A 21198-nucleotide genomic window follows, 5' to 3' on the forward strand; every position below is an offset into this window, starting at 1 on the left:
AGAATTACCTACCGAATGACGTCATTTATGGAATTCCCGGGGATGCCGTTGTTCAGTTTGACAGTTACTACTTCACTCGCCTCAGTTCTGCTCCTGCTGCTGCTGTTACAGCATCGCTGCAGGTTATGCCATTGATGCTGGCGAGCATTAGTTGAAGGACTATTGAAACATGCTTCTGAAGGAATATCGAATATGTATGCCTTTATCGGTGGAAGAGGTAAAAAAGCACATTTTATTGTTGTCACTCAACCCTCAAAAGTTGCAGAAGACTAAGTAAGAGAGAGAGGATGGAAACTGGAAATAAGTTGGGGATCAAAGTTTTGGTAAAAGAAACAAAGAAAGGGCGACCAAGTCGAAAGACAGTTCTTCTGGGAGTTCTTGACAATCAACTCACTTTTATTCCCAATTGGCAATAGCCTTGTAACTTTGCGAAATTGACGTTTCTCAAAACTTGAATCATGTCTTAAAAGGTCTTTCTAATAAAAAGGACCATTAATTTCGAACTTGTTAAGTTAAATCTTTAAGTTGAGGTAAATTGTAAGAATGAAAACTAATTTCAAGCCAACCAGAACTGATAACTGAAATACAACAGACTCCATAAATTTGATAGTTGAATCAGTGTAATAATAATGCAGTGGTAATTACATTACAGTATCGTATCGGTCAGTTATACATGATCGCTAAACACAGTAATGAACAGAGCGCTAAAGGTGAAGGGGTCGAGGTCGTTAAGAATGAACCGGTCAATCATGAACAACACGGCAGTGGTCAATATACAGAAAAACGTATTCATCTATCCAGGTATTTATCATCTGATCACAGCTTTGAATGAATCGCCTCCTATTATAAAACCTCATTAGACGATATTATTGTTTTCAGTCGGTTGCCGACTTGGATTCAGGGAATGATTCCTCATGTGTTTTACATCACGGAAAAGGCGTGGAATTTCTACCCTTATACGATCACAGGTAAACTGCTGTGCTAGAACAATCTTTTTCTATCTGTTTTAATTTTGGTTTTAAAGGATGATTTTGTGAATATTAATTCTTTTCTCTTATGTTTTTCATGTGGAATTCAAATTTCTACAGAATATACAGTAAGTATTGTTTGTATTGTTGGTCTTTCTCCCGCCTCTCTCTCCTCTCTCCCTCTCTTCTCACCATCTCACCTCCCTCTCCCCTCTCTCGCCTCCCTCTCCTCTCTCACCTCTCCTTTCTCTCCCCTCTCTCCTCTCTTCCCCCTCTTCTCCACCCTCTCCTTTCTCTATCCTCTCCCCCACTCTCTCTCTCATTACTCTGGCGGTATTTTGATGTTAATGTCCCTGTGTATAATTTCTATTCACCCGCGACTGTATTTCACCATTCAATGAGTTCTATTAGTTCGCAGTCACGAAGCCCATCATATTTTCTGATTAATTCTTTGTTGCTTCGACTGAGAAATCAATGAAAGAGAAACAAAGACAATTTTAATGAATAATTTCTTCATCACCGATATAATGCGCCAGTTCGAATATAATTTCCGCAGGAGAACATTTTCGGACCATACTTTATTTTCGATATACCGGGTAATCAAAAGGCAACTTGAGGTTAGAGTTGTCTACTTATTTTAAAATTCTAGTACTGAGTATTATTATAAGGACCAATCAGGAATTGGAAAGAGTCCAATATTCTCAATGATGCCCTTTTTTAGGGTGCATCACTTCATGAATCGGCCTCTGTTGAATCTGAACTCATCACCGTGGATTTGGTTCCAGTTGATCTATTTCCGGGAGCAGTAGCCGCCCTGGGTGGATCCATATTTCTAACATATGATATTTTGATCGACTTATCGATTTTTCGGTGATGAAAAATCACCCTCTCGATCAATGCCGCGACTGCCGCTGACGTAAAGGTCTTCTCCGCATCATCATATATGATGGTGTTGTTACCTTGACGTTGTAATTGATGTTGTGCGGATGATAGGTTCGCTGATATATTACACTGATATCATTGATCTCATGTAATCACCGCAGAAAGTGACAGCGGTGAATCAATTGAAATCTGATCTCGGTTCAGTCATTGTTTTATTACACCGAGATCGAATGAAGCTTCTTATAACGATTTCTAGAGGAGTAGGACAGAAAACGGTAAACGCCCAGCTTTGCACTCCTCTCTCAGTGAACCACTAACCTCTTGTAGTTACTGAATCGGAATTTTCAGTTTATGTCTGAGTTCGGGCTGTCTTTGATTTCCATACATTTGTTTGTGGGACATTCTTTAAAAACCTTAATGTCTGGCTTCATGCTGTCTGACCTTAATACATACGGGAGTTAAAAATGTCATCTTACGGAATAACTCATTGTCCTTTAAGCCAATGACTGGTTCATATCCTGCCGGAGTTGTCCTGATATTAAGCGCCCTTTCCGCGGTGGATGTTCAAAGATTTTCAGCTAATGCTCCTTCTCAAGCTGCTGCTATAATTGAATTCTTTCTTTTCAAGTGCGCGCGCGCTTATTGATAAGAACCACTCGATGATAACGGATTATTCTGTGAAGATTTCCAGCTCAATTTTCATGAAAATCTAGATCCATCATGAACGTTAAACTGTCACATGCAATGACTGCCATTATGATTTAAGAGATTATATATTTCCGCGCTGTAAGATATCATCATACTCACGAAATCGGTTTTCTTTTATTTCAAACCGTAGCCGTATATGGACGGAGCAATGATTGAGGAGTTGATATAGCTATAGTTCAGTGTATTTGTACCAGGTACTGGTTAGTGTGATCAGTCTAGAGACAATATTTATACAGAGCAGTTCATTTCTAATTATCCCTGATGAAGAAATCTAATTATATTCATCGTGAATCTTAATCTAGTGTTCATTAATCTAATTTTCGTTCAGTGAAATATAAATGATTGTCGCTGATCTACCGGTAGATGTAAGTCCTATATATAGCTGATCAGATTTTTTGCGAATGTTAATGGAGGATGGAAAATGTATCTTGTGAGTTTGATTAATAGATTTGCTAGCTGCATTTGAGGTACTTTTTGAGAGGTTGTTTTGGTTTTGTTGTTTCATTTTGTGAATTGAAATCGGGGCAAAAGCAACAACATAAAAGCAAGTTGCAGGAATAAGAAATTAGACTAGGTCTAATGGAGGTTTGAACAATTGTATTCGTTATGATTAACAAACAAAATGTGCCCCATTCGTGGAAAGTGATTAGTTTTGTGTGGTGTTATTTTCATGTTTTTGTCCGGGTAGTCGAGGCTCGAGTGGCTGCGAGGAAATTCAATAAAAACCCTCATCTGCGGTTGAATTAATGTTCGGGCGCATTATCACACAACGGACGCATGTAAAGTGTTTCGCATAAATAGTGTTTATAGCCGGAAAATTGACTTCCAAAAATACCCGCGGGGCGCTCGCAAAATACGTGAGCAAGATGACAGACGGATGAAACAAATTCATCAGCGCTTCATGTCAAAAATATGAAGATCTATATACAATCGTATTCATGGATTATATGTTTGGAAACATTGGAAATGAGAAATTACTATTAAGCGATTTGAGCCATTGTGCGTTCAACCAGTATTCCTTCAGTGTCTTCAGTATAAGGATATGTATGGGAACATTCGAAATGGGAAATAACTCTTTTAAGTAACAGAACTATTCAGTATTCCATCAATGACTTCAGTATTCCTGAAGATGAATATTAGGATATACGATGTGCATGTATATTTGGTGACTGAATTGCACATCGTAATTTTATAGGCCGATTATTGTGAATATGTCATCTTGTTTGTTCATATTTTCCACTGTCAGTTTATGATGAAATGAAGAATATAAAGGAAAGTCGTTAGGTGCTGTGTATGACACTGTATGCGATATATCACCACCTCTTGTTTCATTATAGTTGATTTATACAGTGATTACTGATAACATTTTCCAATAAACTATTATCTATTAATCTACCTTTGACCTTCATTTGTCATTCTAGTCTTATTGATAAATTGAAGTCGCTCATTATTCATGTCTTTATTTGATCGTTTAAATCATACAAATTGCTGCTGCCACAAGAGAATAAGTCCTTGAAACAAAGTCTTGATAATCTTCGTATCAAAATTTTTATTTACATCGGGCACCCTAGGGTTGGCCTGGTCAATAAACATGGTAACCCTGATCTGGTCACTAAGCATGGTAGGCCTAGGTTTGGTCTGGTTGATAAACATGGACATCCTAGGGTTGGCCTGGTTGTTAATATCAGGTGACCAGCTCTAGACCAATCAGAACCTAGTAAGCATGGGAACCCGAGGTATGGTCTATTTGCATGTGATCAGCTATAGACATATCAGAATGGTTTTTGGTCAGCCATGATGCGTTTATATCAGTATGCAATAAAGATATTTTGCGTCAACTCTTGTATAGAGTTTGAAAATTAGAATGAATGAAGAGAACACTTAATCAGCCTTGAATCTAATACATTGAATGACATTTAATTCAACTGTCAACTTATAACTCATAGAACAATTGTCAATTGATAATAAACCCGTAAATATAGAACTTTTGAATTTGCATATTTGATGCTGTAGTTGATATTTTGTCCACAGTTTTTCTTTTTGTTTTATTCATGAGATTTTAATGATTGAATATTTAATTCCTTGGTACGTTTTTAGAAATAGACACGAAGTGAACAACAACCTTTTGAATGTAAGAAATTCGCTATCAGTCATTTAAATGTAGAATCTTATAATCATTTCTGGATGATTTTAAAACAGGGTGAAATGAATATATCTGATCTGGTGCGGTTTAGAAAATCAATGCCTCCTCAATCAGCACTGCACGGTACTTATTCATATTCAATTATTCTATAATTTCAATTTTGTCAGCTTAATTAGCTCTTGTTTCAAATTTAAATTTCATGAGAATAGCGTCTAATTTCGAGTCATCATTTGATATCGATATCGAAGATTCAAATTTACTTAGAAATTTTCCGAAAGAACCGATATTTTGATCACCTGCCATATTGCAAGACTAAGCCGATAGTACCATCGAGAATACTGAGTACTCTCTCTTCTCTCCCTCCCCTCTCTCCCTCTCCTCTCTCCCCCTCTTTTCGCCGTGACATGAAATTTACTTTATCCATTTACTAAATTCATTCTGTCGTTGATTCTGTGAATATTTGTTTGACGTTCAACCTTTTACTACCAACTCTTATGTCGATAGCAGTGTGTGTGTGTGCAAGAGACACAAGTGAAAGCATCAGCAGCAGCAGCAGAAGTGATTAGTGACGAAACTAGTTCTCAGGTGCATGTATATAATTAGCCAGTATTCAGTTTGTAAAATAAGAAGTGGTCTCTGATTGAATCGATTGATTCCTGCGCTGTTGCTCGCGACGGTCGTCGTCCTCTCGCCGTCGTCGTTTTCTAAGAACGAAAACGACTTCGTCTTAAAAGCAATTTTCACTTCCGGCTTTATATTCAATCAATAGGCGTTAAAATCGCGATGATGGTTTTATTGATTGAGGTTTAGTGGAAACTTTCTTTATCATTTTTGCCAGCAGCACCAGCAGCTGCTGTTGGTGCTGCCGGTACTGGTGCTGTGATGATATATTCATATTTTATTCTGATCTCTTTTGAAAGCAGTTTGTGGGAAGCTTCGTCGAACTGTTAAGTCACATCTGCTCAGAGAGGAGCTGAAGATGGGCTTTTGCACCTCTCTTTTTTTGCACCTCTTATTTTTTTGCACCTCTCATTTTTCATGAATGTTTCTCTTCAATTCAACGCTCAGTTGTTGTGGGCGGAAACTGGTTTTTTTCTGTAAATCCATTAGGAAGAAGTTAAAACCGGTTAATCAGTTGATCAGTCGATGTTCTATCGACCAGAAACTGAAAATAGACATCAGTCAATGAATGATGTAAAGCTGAATGAACCGTGTGGGAGGCGGGTATCCATCAGAGCAACTGCGAGCAAATTAAGTATAATGAAATATTTCGAAAGTAATGAAATTTCAAAATTAGATTTCATTGTCGGCGATTACTGCAAAATGCTGAATACGATCAACTCAAAGATTTTGTCGACTGAAAGAATTAATTCAAGACTGAATTCTTAACATGGAATCTTCAGTGATTTACCGAGAGAGATTTACGCAATGTTTGTACGATGAGTATTCGCGAGTTAATTTCTCAAGGGATAACAACTCATAGCCTAATCCAACTACGCCATGGCGCGGTGCCACGTACATTCCCTTCACGGTTCGCTGTTTAATTCATTCAGACCAGAAGGAGGAATATCTAGATTATTCAACTGTCGTCGCATGCGCGTAGCTGTATTCCGCTGTAGTTTTAGGCAATTCTTCGAGAAAACAGAATGTTCCATTCCATTACTGAGAGACAATAACGCTGTAATGATCTATTTATTACCGGCTACTTCTTACTTGAAAGGTCGCATATATTTGCTCTCGTTTCTTCTCCGCGTAGGATCGGCGTTTACGTTTTTTAGCTGCAGCAGCGAATTCGCTAGCTAGAGGTTGTAGATTGTTGTAAGCCTCGGGAAGACGTCGTTCCGTTCGCGGAGATATTTTCATTCAAGGAGATTCGTGATAGGAAAACAAATTCTCGTTTTCCAAATTGACGTTTTGCGTTGTTAAAAACGACTTATCCGCCGCACCACGCACCGGAGGTCTGGGTTTTACTGGTTTGACTGGTTTAACGCTGATGTGTCACGGCGTATCGTCTGAAGCTATTGGTCATGCATTATGAACAGCAATTACGCTCATTTCCTTTGGTACGCATTGAGAAAATTACCAGCGGAAGAAGTTCAACATTTAGGGGGAAGGTTAATTTGGTTTGATTTATTGCCCCGTAATTTGTAACGGTCTGCTGTACTCATGATGCTGATGGTGCTGGTGGTCTAGGTGGTAGCTCCTAGCAGGACAGTTTCATGAGGAATATCAAGATCTTTTTCAACTTGGTTATAATTGAACTGGCGTCCTCCCCCAGAAATATGTATTATCAGCTCTTGAGCAATTCCCATTGAAATAACATAGATCAAAATGAATGAAAAAATTCTGCTCCCACATTATATTGTTTTAGTTGTAAGTCTAACTTTTCAAGTTAATATTATCTTCTTATGAACTAATAATAAATGAAACTAAATCATTTGTGTCTATTAATAACCTGAGGGAACTGAACTGTGATATATGTTTATAGAGTGAAAAACCAAAAATATCAAACTGTCAGAGCTCTAGAATTTGAGTGGACCACTTTTCAATTTTATTGTCGCCAGAAATCTGTTATTTGCGGTGATAAATTCTGTTTAACGGAGCTTTCCGTAATTCTTATGGTTTCATTGATCATTTCACATTATCCGATAATGATCCATCGTGATTTCATCTCGAGGGAAAATCGTGATTATTTGAACAGTAGATTGATAGGTGTAAATCCCGTGATACGATCAACGCTCCCCAGACGCTCATTAATTGTGACGAATCAAAGTTTTTTCACTCGACATTTAATATCATTAATAGGATTCATAATAAATGACTCTCAGGCTCCATTAGAGAATATTAGTAATAATTTATTTCATTATTTCATCAGTTGTATATTCTAAAACCTACACAGTGACTGTACAATAGTCTGATATTGATGATAGGTTTTGAATTACCAGACTGCAATAAAGGCACTCCCTATTTTTTTTCTAAATTGTTTAAATTTGTGAATACCGTTAGCTTTATAGGTTCTACATGTAAACTTAAAATAAGCTGTTGAATGATAGGGTTTGAATCCTGGTGGTTTCTTGGTCGAAGGTTCTTCTCTGGTCCGCCTTTAGTTGGGAAAAAGAATCATTGAAAGTGTCCAATGCATGGCACTCAGTGGATTGAGGGGAAAAAATTCTTTTCAAAAAGCATGCAAATTTTTTTAAATAAAAGTAGCTTTCGTAATTGAAACCTAAATATAGACTGAAATGCAGCCACTTTTTCTGTTTATGATTTTCTCTGAATTCTGAAGTTATTTTTTAGGTTTGTTAATTTTACCACAGCACTAGTTTGAAGGTGCCCGAGGTCGTGTTATGCGGCTCGTTTCATTAGCGTCAACCCCCGTGAACATTATACCGTTTGTCTTCCCTGAAATATCTCAACAATCGATAGTATTACCCGGCAGGGCTGACGGCCTAACGATACTGATGTGATATATCTGAGATGGCCTTGAATTAATGAGTTGATTATTCTGTCTAGGTGTTGACATTACCGGAAATTGTCTTCACTCACTCGACCTACCGGCCCCTCCGCGATCATCCATCAAGCATTTATTGCCAATAACTGCTTTATCTTACTGTATGAATATTTACAATACTTCAGACGAAGGTCAAGTATTTCTATATAAGGAGTTACTACTAGTACTACACAGTTTACTAATTAAAGGGGTCACTCTGTATAGTTTGCCGTACCGTAATTGATTTATCTGTTGAAGTCTCCCGGTTTGACTCTCCAGACAGACGTTACTCTAATGGCTTCACTGAATTCATATAATGACCATGTATAGATTTTCAGACAATTAAACAGGGTGGAGCAGTAGCCGCAGTACAAAAACACAGACCTTTACCCTTTAATGTAGTCTGCAGTCTTTATAACCACTAACTACAATATGCCACTTCTATTCACTCTAGTTCATTTTTTGATGATATTTACGCAAACATTTCTTCGATTGATCGACGCTTAATCTGCAGATCTTATATCTGAAAGTGATCAAAGTCTCCTGTGATCTTTCAGGAGATTTTCTCGATTAAAAAAAGTGAACATTTGAGACAGGTTCCAACATTCTGTGCCGATGTGGAGTTCCTTTTTTTACAAAGGATATTTCAGAAATCCCTGTCTCGCAAATCTACCTGTTCAGTTATTTATAGGATGACATTTAGCGGCAACTATTATATATATATATATATATATATATATAGATATACACTGTATATGGTAAATGATGGTCATTGCTGATCTGATGTTAATTTGGCCACAGATGAATCTGTAAATGATGCGTTAAATGCTATTTTGATGGGTTAATTCATCTCTTCCGATGATTATTACCTTCATTACCTTCATTCCCCGGATTTAACGAAATCTGAGATACAAATATTTTTGCTTTCGTTCGAGATATTTACTTACACTGCGCACATGCGAGGACGACGACGCCTCAAGCTTTCATTGGCTCATTGACTTCAATACTGTCATTACTCATCCAACTGACTGTCAGGATGTTATGAAAATATTACAAATATGAAAATGATAAATCCTTGATCCAGTTTCACATCGACTACCGCCCTATCCACAGCTATGACTCTTGTTCCATACATCAACCAATATTGAATCCAACTAATCTTAGAATTAGTTGTAACTGAACCTACAGTTAATCAATGATCTATTTTGATTTTGATGGTGCCATTTCCACCGGGGAACATACCGCCCCCCCCCCTTCCCCCCCGAGAGATGGAATGTTTACACTGGAATCATTCTATTTGACATCGTGAAAACATCATCAGCATTAACTGAACGAATAGAAATTATAACAATCGGTGATTAGCAGGTTTTAACTGATGAAGCAGAGGTCGATGTTGATGTGATAAACTGAAGTGATAATTAATACACTGCAGGGGTTCATAGAAATATGAACAGTAGTGGACAGACAGACAGTGGTGTCCACACCAGCAGCTTGTGGACAGACAGACAGACAGACAGAGAGTGGTATCCAGTGGTATCCACATCAGTACCATGTGGACAGACAGACTGACAGTGGTATCCACATCAGTACCATGTGGACAGACAGACAGACAGTGGTGTCCACAACAACACCATTTGGACTGTCAAACAGACACTAACAACCACATCACCACCACGTGGACGGGCAGATGGGCAGACTGACAGACTGATACATTATCTAATGAACCCTCGGTCCCAAAAGATATTTGCAGTCTGTCAATGATGTCATGATAAAGGTAAATCTAGACGGGAGTAACATGATTAGCATGTTCGTGCAGCTCGCCTTAAAAACAATGCACACACCGCAATCTCCACACGTCATGGAGGAACTCGGCTGAAAGCATTGAGATGTATGTTACAGAAAATAAACTCAACCGTGAACCCCACCGATTCACTTATGTCATTAGCCTGTGGTAGAAGGTCTCGTTGTGTTATATCTAATTCAATGCTTCACAACGATGTAGTTTTAAAGAATTATATTTTTCCGATCTCTTTCGTTTTCGCCGCCAAAACCATCTGTGGTTCCGTGCTGTTTTAGATAAGACGCAGATTAGCTTCACTCCCTCTTCCAGCTTCCTCTCACGCATCTCTCTAGGGGAAGATTCTAACTTCAACAAAGTTGCGTTGTCATGAAATCTACGATGTGGAAAATTTAGACGAGTCAAAGATGAGTTTTTTTTTTTAGAAAAACATCAAACAGAACCTCTATTGTCTAATTCGGTTGTTGAACTGCAACAAAAAAACCTGATTCACTGACATTTCAGATTTCAGATAGATTACTTCTATTCAGGGATCTATTTAAAAAGAATGGACAGTTTGTACATAGAAATATTTGTTAGGGGGTAGCTGTTGTAGATAGTTCAATAAAAATCAGTAATAGCGTCATGGTTTCGGTTGTCAGTGGTTAGCGTTGTTTGATACCGACAATTCCTTCAGAGGAATATTACATTCGCTTGACAACCGACCATGGAGAACGATCACGTGTATGAAGGTGGTGCACAATTTTTTCATATTTGCTGCTGGTCTGTCGTCTGTCCGTCAGCCTGTGTTTGTTGTAGATATTGTCATGGTGATATGAGTCTCGAAACAAACAATCGTTTCAGTTTTCTTCTATTATTGTCACATTTCTCACGTGTGCTTGTTGCCTGTAATTTCTCTCTCCTCTCTCTTTTTCTCTCTCCAGCTCACATCTCCTTTCACATACATTTTTCCCTGACGTTCTATCTTTCCCCTTTCCATCATCCTCTCTTTCTCCCATGTCTTTCGCCGCTACTTCCTTCATGCTCCCATCATCAACTAGGGGTCTGTATCTGTATCTATGCTCACTCTCAACTTCTTCACTCACTTTCTCTCTCTCTCTCATCATGCTCCACCCTTTCACTCTCATCCACATTGTGTTCAGTAATGGTGTGTCTGAGATTGTGATCATTTGGGGCTGCTACATTACTCCATTACATTCCCGCATGGAAATCAACTTGATAAGATTTCAATCATCTTTTGTGTCAATCTTCTATATACTACATCACATTAGCCTGATTGTCGACTTGCAGTAGGGTAATTGATTATACAAATAGACTTCTTGTTTGCACTAATGTAGTAATTGTTTCCGGCATAAAATGGCCGATGACTGTCTGTCTGTTGCTGTGATGAAATCAACGAAAATCTCTCTGTAATAAAAGCCACAGATGTTTTTTGATAGCCACCATTCACAAGGGATTAAATATCAACACGCAGTTCCAATGCTCATGTGAATCTATTAAAACATTGGAACAGATTTTAGAGCTAAAACTGAACAGTATAGGGTTACGCACCCCCCACTAGTCTGACATCCTGGCCCACTAGTTCGACATACCATTGAAATTTATTTCTGAACTGTCTTCAATCGACACTATCCGCCGTCAAATAGCCCTAGAAAATAATTTCTGCAGTAAGACCTGTCCCAAGGTCTTCTTTATAGCCCACCACCTGATAGGCCTAATAATTAATTGATGACGCCACACGACCTTAGAACAAAGTGAGTCAAGAATTGATGGCCCCAGAAGCCATGTTTTATCCCGGAATAACCTGAATTTCATAGGACCATGCCCTCCTGTGAACAAATTTTTGAATTGTCTCGTTGTATACTGAATGGATTTCTGTCACAATTTAATGGTGGGATGCGTGCATGCTAACGAGGTTTCGAAATTGTTGGGCGTTTCGGTTAAGGAATAGTAACAGTTGTCCGTAGTTGGTTCAAAACCAGCGTTGAGTAAAATGGCCGCCACTTCGTCGTTGTACTGCTCCGTATATTGGACACCTGGATCTTCCTCATCATTTTTCGCTCGTTGTGTGCAAATCGTATAAATACTTCATCATTATTGTCGTTATTACCTCGTGTGATTGGTTCAGTATCAGACTATATTCGTGACCACTCCCGAACACCTCAAACACCCTCAAACTAACCGAACACTTCAAACACCTGGTAATTGAGTAAATCATATCGTTCAATTTTCATCGTCGTGATATTGCGAACAGAACGATCAGCGTCGTCTGGTTCTAAGGTCAATGTCTGTCTGTCTACAAACTCAACATATACTTCAACTGGTTAATAATTCAATTTCTGTGACATGAAGCAAAGCCGTCGTCAGATAGAGATGTTTAACATCAGAAACAGGAGAGATTTGGAATATACCAATATTCCCTACAGATTTGACGCAACATCAGTAAGAGGTGTCCAGGGGGAAGACACGAGGAGACATTCAGTAAGAGGTGTCGAGGAGGAAGAGGTGAGGAGACATTCAGTAAGAGGTGTCCAGGAGGAAGAGGTGAGGAGACATTCAGTAAGAGGTATCCAGGAGGAAGAGGTGAGGAGACATTCAGTAAGAGGTGTCGAGGAGGAAGAGGTGAGGAGACATTCAGTAAGAGGTGTCCAGGAGGAAGAGGTGAGGAGACATTCAGTAAGAGGTGTCCAGGAGGAAGACACGAGGAGACATTCAGTAAGAGGTGTCCAGGAGGAAGAGGTGAGGAGACATTCAGTAAGAGGTATCCAGGAGGAAGAGGTGAGGAGACATTCAGTAAGAGGTGTCCAGGAGGAAGACACGAGTAGACATTCAGTAAGAGGTGTCCAGGAGGAAGAGGTGAGGAGACATTCAGTAAGAGGTGTCCAGGAGGAAGACACGAGGAGACATTCAGTAAGAGGTGTCGAGGAGGAAGAGGTGAGGAGACATTCAGTAAGAGGTGTCCAGGAGGAAGAGGTGAGGAGACATTCAGTAAGAGGTATCCAGGAGGAAGAGGTGAGGAGACATTCAGTAAGAGGTGTCGAGGAGGAAGAGGTGAGGAGACATTCAGTAAGAGGTGTCCAGGAGGAAGAGGTGAGGAGACATTCAGTAAGAGGTGTCCAGGAGGAAGACACGAGGAGACATTCAGTAAGAGGTGTCCAGGAGGAAGAGGTGAGGAGACATTCAGTAAGAGGTATCCAGGAGGAAGAGGTGAGGAGACATTCAGTAAGAGGTGTCCAGGAGGAAGACACGAGTAGACATTCAGTAAGAGGTGTCCAGGAGGAAGAGGTGAGGAGACATTCAGTAAGAGGTGTCGAGGAGGAAGAGGTGAGGAGACATTCAGTAAGAGGTGTCGAGGAGGAAGAGGTGAGGAGACATTCAGTAAGAGGTGTCGAGGAGGAAGAGGTGAGGAGACATTCAGTAAGAGGTGTCGAGGAGGAAGAGGTGAGGAGACATTCAGTAAGAGGTGTCCAGGAGGAAGAGGTGAGGAGACATTCAGTAAGAGGTGTCGAGGAGGAAGAGGTGAGGAGACATTCAATAAGAGGTGTCCAGGAGGAAGAGGTGAGGAGACATTCAGTAAGAGGTGTCCAGGAGGAAGAGGTGAGGAGACATTCAGTAAGAGGTGTCGAGGAGGAAGAGGTGAGGAGACATTCAGTAAGAGGTGTCCAGGAGGAAGAGGTGAGGAGACATTCAGTAAGAGGTGTCGAGGAGGAAGAGGTGAGGAGACATTCAGTAAGAGGTGTCCAGGAGGAAGGCACGAGGAGACATTCCGTAAGAGGTGTCCAGGAGGAAGAGGTGAGGAGACATTCAGTAAGAGGTGTCCAGGAGGAAGAGGTGAGTAGACATTCAGTAAGAGGTGTCCAGGAGGAAGAGGTGAGGAGACATTCAGTAAGAGGTGTCGAGGAGGAAGAGGTGAGGAGACATTCAGTAAGAGGTGTCCAGGAGGAAGGCACGAGGAGACATTCCGTAAGAGGTGTCCAGGAGGAAGAGGTGAGGAGACATTCAGTAAGAGGTGTCCAGGAGGAAGAGGTGAGGAGACATTTAGTAAGAGGTGTCCAGGAGGAAGAGGTGAGGAGACATTCAGTAAGAGGTGTCCAGGAGGAAGAGGTGAGGAGACATTCAGTAAGAGGTGTCCAGGAGGAAGAGGTGAGGAGACATTCAGTAAGAGGTGTCCAGGAGGAAGACACGAGGAGACATTCAGTAAGAGGTGTCGAGGAGGAAGAGGTGAGGAGACATTCAGTAAGAGGTGTCGAGGAGGAAGAGGTGAGGAGACATTCAGTAAGAGGTGTCCAGGAGGAAGACACGAGGAGACATTCAGTAAGAGGTGTCCAGGAGGAAGAGGTGAGGAGACATTCAGTAAGAGGTGTCGAGGAGGAAGAGGTGAGGAGACATTCAGTAAGAGGTGGCGAGGAGGAAGAGGTGAGGAGACATTCAGTAAGAGGTGTCCAGGAGGAAGGCACGAGGAGACATTCCGTAAGAGGTGTCCAGGAGGAAGAGGTGAGGAGACATTCAGTAAGAGGTGTCCAGGAGGAAGAGGTGAGGAGACATTCAGTAAGAGGTGTCCAGGAGGAAGAGGTGAGGAGACATTTAGTAAGAGGTGTCCAGGAGGAAGAGGTGAGGAGACATTCAGTAAGAGGTGTCCAGGAGGAAGAGGTGAGGAGACATTCAGTAAGAGGTATCCAGGAGGAAGAGGTGAGGAGACATTCAGTAAGAGGTGTCCAGGAGGAAGAGATGAGGAGACATTCAGTAAGAGGTGTCCAGGAGGAAGACACGAAGAGGCATTCAGGAGGAGATCTATGTGTCCAGGAAGAGGTACCTGGGAGGAAGTGTCCAGCAGTGCAACCGATTTTCTGCTCATTGAATTATTGATATAAATTGAGATTGAAGATCTAAACACGTACAGTACTGAGAACAGTACTGAGTACAGTACCGAGTACAGTACCGAGTACAGTACCGAGTACAGTACTGAGTACAGTACTGAGTACAGTACCGAGTACAGTACTGAGTACAGTACCGAGAAGAGTAAGAGGAAATTACAAACCGAATGTCACACATTACTGTTATATTTACTCGATCTCTACTCGAGAGAGACAACATGTTATTAGATATTGATAAAGCCATTAAAACGATCTCTGTTTATGACGGGAGAAAAAAACATTAATCGCTGCGGAAATTCATTTGAGCCCTAACATTCTCTCATGACGTTCGTATTTGACATTTACGTCTGATAAAACTGTGTTTACCGTGTAACAATCCTAACAGGAATTCCCTCTACGAACTTCACCATTGTTCTACTTCATTAATTTATACGGACTCCTTGTATACGGAGACTGTTTGTTCTAGATATTTTATACTGGATCCCAATAATTGCTTTCTTTCACCTCATCAAACGTGTCTCGAAATATAGCAGTAAATCTGAATGACTGATTTATTTGAAGTGATGCTAAAGATGTCGACCGAATGTAGCGCTATTGACTGATTATGTTGACCAGCGACTGACTTTCTATCTCTTTCTCAATCGACTTTCAGACTAACCACTGACAAATAAGGCCCTTAATCAACTTATTGACGACGATGACCTATCTAACATACCCGATACAAGGATTCTCGAAGGATTCGCAGAATAGAAGTCTCATTATTCGAATTCATTCTAGTGGTTTCTGCCGAACCGGTTGTTCCGGCCGGGGTATTGGCAATATCATCTTGAATTCAGAATATCAGTACTTCCTCTGTTTCTTACGTCGACTGAATAACATAGGAGACCTCACTCAAAAATGTTTAGAAATGAACTTATTTTGACTCAAGGTTTGACTCACAGTAGTACTGGGTCGGTCAAGAACACAGTTCGGTAGTTCTCAATTAAATTTTAAAGCTGAGATTAGTTTGTTTCAATGTTTTAACGCTAGAATTGAAATCTTTTAAGAGAACTAGCTCTAGAATGTGTCTACGAGATGAAGATCAGTTGTTGGCAGCAAATACCGGTACATATATACAATCAGAAAAATGAATCACGTCTTCTGTGTATGAAAATAGATGATATTTTTATGAGTAGATACCCAGCAATGGAAGGACAGGTGACAATGATAAATACGTGATAAGCATAGCCAGCAGCATTCTATCTGATACTGATGGAATTTATAATGGAACGAAGATTACGTATTTGTTTCTCATCACGAGAAATAAATACGACATGACAAGTGTATTTACTGAAAATATTCAAATGTCGTATACGGTTACCGCATATCAGTGGAGAGAGAGAGACTGTGTGTGGACTCGTTTGTGAGGAAGGGCGCGATTTATGCAAACATTTCTTGATGAAGACACGTTTTACGGCAGTAGTTCTTTTACAGTTTCATATAGTCATTAATCTGTGACAAAAATGGATGCGTACGACGTCCGGGAAGTGGATCAAGGAGAAAATTATGCCGTAAATGGCAGGAGTTTGAAAGTGAAATTTCACCCTATCGTTCCTGTAACCCTTAAACCAACACGACTCATCTCATTAAATCTTTAGAACATCCGCGAAACATTCAACACTTTAATCCTCGGAATTAGCTTTAATTTCAAGATCTGGTAAATTGATTCTGAAATAAGCTGATGTAAGATGTTCGCTCCTTGCGACTGAGTCTCGAGGTCCCCGGAGCTGGCTCATTTTCTCATCATGTCTTACGTCTGTCGTGCGTTTGGGATTAATTTTGAATAATGTTCTCATGTACGTTATATTATTTTTTCAGTGCTCATTTATTCCGAGGTTCCATATACATATAGAAACTAGATATGAAGACAATAATGGCTCATCAGAGAATGTACGTAGCACCTCACTTTAATCATATACAATATCATATTGCTTGACTCTGATGGTAAAAGAAGTATCTATACATGTATATGCACCAGTGAGAGCAAGAAAGAGTTAGAGAGGGAGGGAGTGAGGGATGAAAAACTAAGAGCTCTTTTCAATTATTCACCAGCTGTTCAAACTCCAGAGGTTATGCAACAGTCTTTATCTTAAAATTGGAATGAACTCTTGATAAACGAAAAACTTTAAATAAATGCCAAATTGCCATGCCAGTTTTCAAAGCATACCTGAATCACATTTTACTGTGGATTGTTCTGTTTTTTTTTTCCAGAGACGCAAACATTTCTCCGTACTGTTGATCGTTTAAGTTGTTATGATTATTGCTCTGTTTCTCTGCAGTGTTTAACATTGACGGAAGAAGATTTAGAACAAAGAGAAGTTTTATCATTAGATATAGCGTACGATGATATACCTCCTAAACATTATAAAGAAGAAGAGGTAAAATACATTGAACAACCTGCAGATACAACTCACAATCCCATTCCTCAGTTTCCAGTATTTTAACTGTTAAGTTGAATTTCAACTAAGATTGTGGATCTGTGTCCTGATTATTTACTGACCATTGAGCCAATATTTTCACTGATTCATTTTCGATGTGTCTTTCATTTTTTTCTTGCAGGATTGCAAAACTTTCAGGTCAGAAAAAACGGGTCGTGGTCCACTGCCACCGGGATGGAGGGTAAGTGAATAGTTAACCATTTCAGTGCTGACTAATTAATACCCTATAGTGCTGGAGATAATTTGAAAATTTTTAAAAATTCCACCCTAGTGTGTTGAATAATGGGAATACCACCATAGTGCGTCTACACCGCGGCGCGGTTAGATTGTTATCTATTACCACATGCACCAAGCTTTGAGTATATGTGATATAACTGTTCATGAATCTGATATTTTTCCCAGGATTTTCAGAAGCCGATAATGTGTTCATATAAAGCAGTGAAAGTTAAATTTGAGGTGTGGGGTTTACAAACAAAAGTAGAAGAATTTACGCATCGAGCAATACGTGATATATTACTGGTTGGTCATAGGCAGGCTTTCGCTTGGATAGATGAGTGGTTTGGTGAGTTTAACTGGCCTCAACCGTGCTCATACTCAGTTCCACAGTTGTGAGAATGATTTAACTCCCGACAAAGTTAGTTCATATTCAATAACTTTGCCCCTAGCCGCCTCAGTAGCTCATTGGGATAAGGAGTGATGCTATTGCATTTACTATCAGTGCTGCTGAGTGACAAGCAGGTTCAAGTCTTGCTGGCTGCTTACAGTGTGCGGGCAACGCTTCAAAGGCTGTGGATCCGTCATGAGCCAATAGTATTGCGAAACCAAGACCTGAACTACACAAAGCAAGATAAACAAACAAAAATAAAAAACTCAAAGCTGTTGAACTGTGTCCAGAGCATTAAGTATTCAACCCTTTACAATTTGGTCCCTAATTATTTTGACTCAATTTGAAAACAAACATTTTAAAAGAAAATGTTTATACCAAATGTAACACTTGTTTAAGACCTTTTCTCCTAGCTCAACTATCAACTGATTGCATTTTCTTTGTTTTTGAACGCAATTTCAGGAATGACGATAGGAGATATACGCGACTATGAAAATCAAATGCACACGGAAACAAACAAAAAAGTGTTACGACAGAATTCAAATATTAGTTCATCCGGATCACCAGAGAGGCCGCCACCGGATGAGGCAGCATTTGAAGCGCAATAATTCTTATTATAACTGAATCAAACCTGACATGCATCTTAGGAAGGTTTTGATTGGTCTTAACTGATTCCAAAATTTTCTTCGCGTGGTGCATTCCTTTCGATTAGAATACACTCTACATATTCTGAAACAGCATAATCTATTAATTTCATAGAGAGTTGTAATCCGGAATATGTTAAATCAAACCTGCCTTAGTCTGTCTCTTAAAGTGAAAATCATTTCTGTCTCTTCAAAGTGAAAATCATTTTTTTGTCTCTTCAAAGTGAAAATCATATCTGTCTCTTAAAAATTTGAAATTATTTCTGTCTCTCAAAGCGATAATAATTTCTGTCTCCTTAAGTAAAAATAATTTCATATTTAAACTGGCTTTAACAACTTGTGTTCATAGGTACAAATGTTTTGCAGAAAACATCATTAGTGCCACTTGTACAGGAACGTGCTAGTCGACAATCTTGCCAACCAGAGGACATTTAGAAGTTTTTTGATAGTTCACATATTTGGATTCAGTGATGATTCCCGATATCGACGTCTGCTCTGTGAGCCTTTAACTACCACATGTTATTAACTAGCGACAATTAAACGAACCAAGCATTTGACTAAAATTAGAAGTTACTGCCAGTTTAATATTCACAGTTCTAGTTTCGGAACTCTATAAAGATCTAAATATTACCGATAGCTTTCTATTGAGGTAGTTACGAAGATTCCTCTGTTTGAACATTCCACAATCTATTTGAATTAGTTGAATTTATCTATTCATTTAGGGTACAATTATTAAGATAGATGTTTGTCCATCAAAATGTTGTTGTTGTTATCATAATTATTATTGTAAATTAAACATGAATGATATTAATAATCATGATTATTATATTATTTATTCTTAGGCTTTAAACATAAAAATAATCGATTGTTATAAGATTTATAAGTAATTGTTATCATTATATAGCGTGTGTATAGTCAAGTCAATCTTGGTGTTTTTTCAAGATATATTTTAGGATAGAACCCGAATTAGGGAGCTTTCTTTTATCTTTTTGAAGTGTTCCATTTGATTTTAGAATGTATCAAAGTGGATTCTAAGTGCAAATTTTAATGATTTTATTGAATTGTTTAAATTTCATGTAGATTGAAGCTTATTTCTGTAGGGTACATCATGTATGTACACTTCCTGGGTATGGGTATCGGTTCAGAAAATCAGAGGTGTTTCCAGATCAACAGCTTGTCAGGCCTGGTTTCATAGTTTGTTTAAATCTTAGACCCCTTGGGCCCATTCCATAGTCATAGCTTAATCACAACACCAGTCTGAGATCAACTTTATAGAAGCCAATCTTACAACCTAAGATCGGAGACCACTTTTGGACTTATTACGTCTTAGCTATAGAACTGTGGTCCCTGTTTTATAATTTCCGAAATTGATATGAATGAGATTTATTCTTGAGTAGCTTCATTCTTTTTAGGATATGTGTCATTTATGTATAATATATTGATAGTTTCCCTGTGTCTAACCACTGTTGAGGATGTACCCCTACTGGATGATGCATCCAAAGGTTGAGGATTTATTTGAAAACAGGCTTGTCTCCATTAGATCGATGTTTATCTAACATTCTCTATATTTCATGTATGTGAAATGTGTAAATTGAATAAGAAGATCGTGTAATTTTGTAAAGACTTTTACAGAGAATAAAATGTAAGATCGATGACTCCGTAAAATCTATTTTAGTCAGCTTTTTATTTTCGTTCGTGAGTCCTTGTGAGTCTGCACCGAAAACACGTCAGATATCTGGTCAGTTTCTAATCAATCACTAATTATGAATTCCGATGCGATCGCCATCCATTTATTGGAATTTCATCGATCTGATGCTTGATCGAGGAAAATTCTAATAGACGGCGATTTAATGAAGTTCATAAGCCTTACCAACAATCAATTCAGGAAAAGTTCCAATAGATGGCGATTTATTCTGTCCCGGGTTCAAACCCGCGGTCTATTGACACCGATTCTGAGCATTAGATAGGGGAAGAATAAAACTGCCACAGGTTCGAACCCGATCTATTTTCATAGAATCAGTGTCGTGACAAACACTAAACTTAATGTGAATTTTCGATGTTAGAAAACGATTTATTGTAATCTTAAAGTTTGAATACGTTCACCTATGTACACGTGCTGCATTTGAATTGTTTGCTTCAAACTGCGATAGCCGTAGTCAGAAACCTGACTGTGGTTTAGTTTCACGATCGGATATTTTCACAAACCACATAATATAAGCCCATCCGTATATATAAAAAGCTTACCACCAACGATTAGGGAACTAACTACGATAGCCGTGGATCCCGCAACGAGGCAGAGACAGAGAGGAAATTATATATATCATTCACAGCAAGAAACCGATGATTTTGTTTCAGAACCAAATGAAATTTATTTAGGAAGACGTTATCGCATCAATTTGAGTATTAGCTTTAATAGATACAGGAGACGCATGTATCGCATTGGAGAACAATGAAAGCGAATGAAACAGATCCTGTGCCGATTTGTTGCGGTAAATTCTGTGACGGTTCAGATACGATCTTATCTTACGGTACGATAATGACATTAACGCGTGGGATGCTTTATTCAATCGGTGTCATCTCTAATTGTCTCGCATTCATTGTTCTTCGATT

The 21198-nt window shown here is 39.1% G+C and overlaps 1 protein-coding gene across 1 annotated transcript; it reads left to right on the plus strand.

Moving 5' to 3' along the window:
* The first annotated feature begins 49 nt into the window (after window positions 1-49).
* LOC141903537 (cytoplasmic phosphatidylinositol transfer protein 1-like) lies at window positions 50-20235 on the plus strand. Its single transcript, XM_074791673.1, has 9 exons — window positions 50-217; window positions 653-801; window positions 880-968; window positions 1089-1096; window positions 16721-16792; window positions 17182-17280; window positions 17462-17521; window positions 17743-17902; window positions 18407-20235. Exons 1-9 carry the CDS (start codon window positions 170-172, stop codon window positions 18550-18552), a joined length of 831 nt encoding a protein of 276 aa, XP_074647774.1. The 5' UTR covers window positions 50-169; the 3' UTR covers window positions 18553-20235.
* Window positions 20236-21198: the final 963 nt, after the last annotated feature.

The sequence above is a fragment of the Tubulanus polymorphus genome, chromosome 4, assembly GCF_964204645.1.
Source record: "Tubulanus polymorphus chromosome 4, tnTubPoly1.2, whole genome shotgun sequence".
Lineage (NCBI taxonomy): Eukaryota > Metazoa > Nemertea > Palaeonemertea > Tubulaniformes > Tubulanidae > Tubulanus > Tubulanus polymorphus.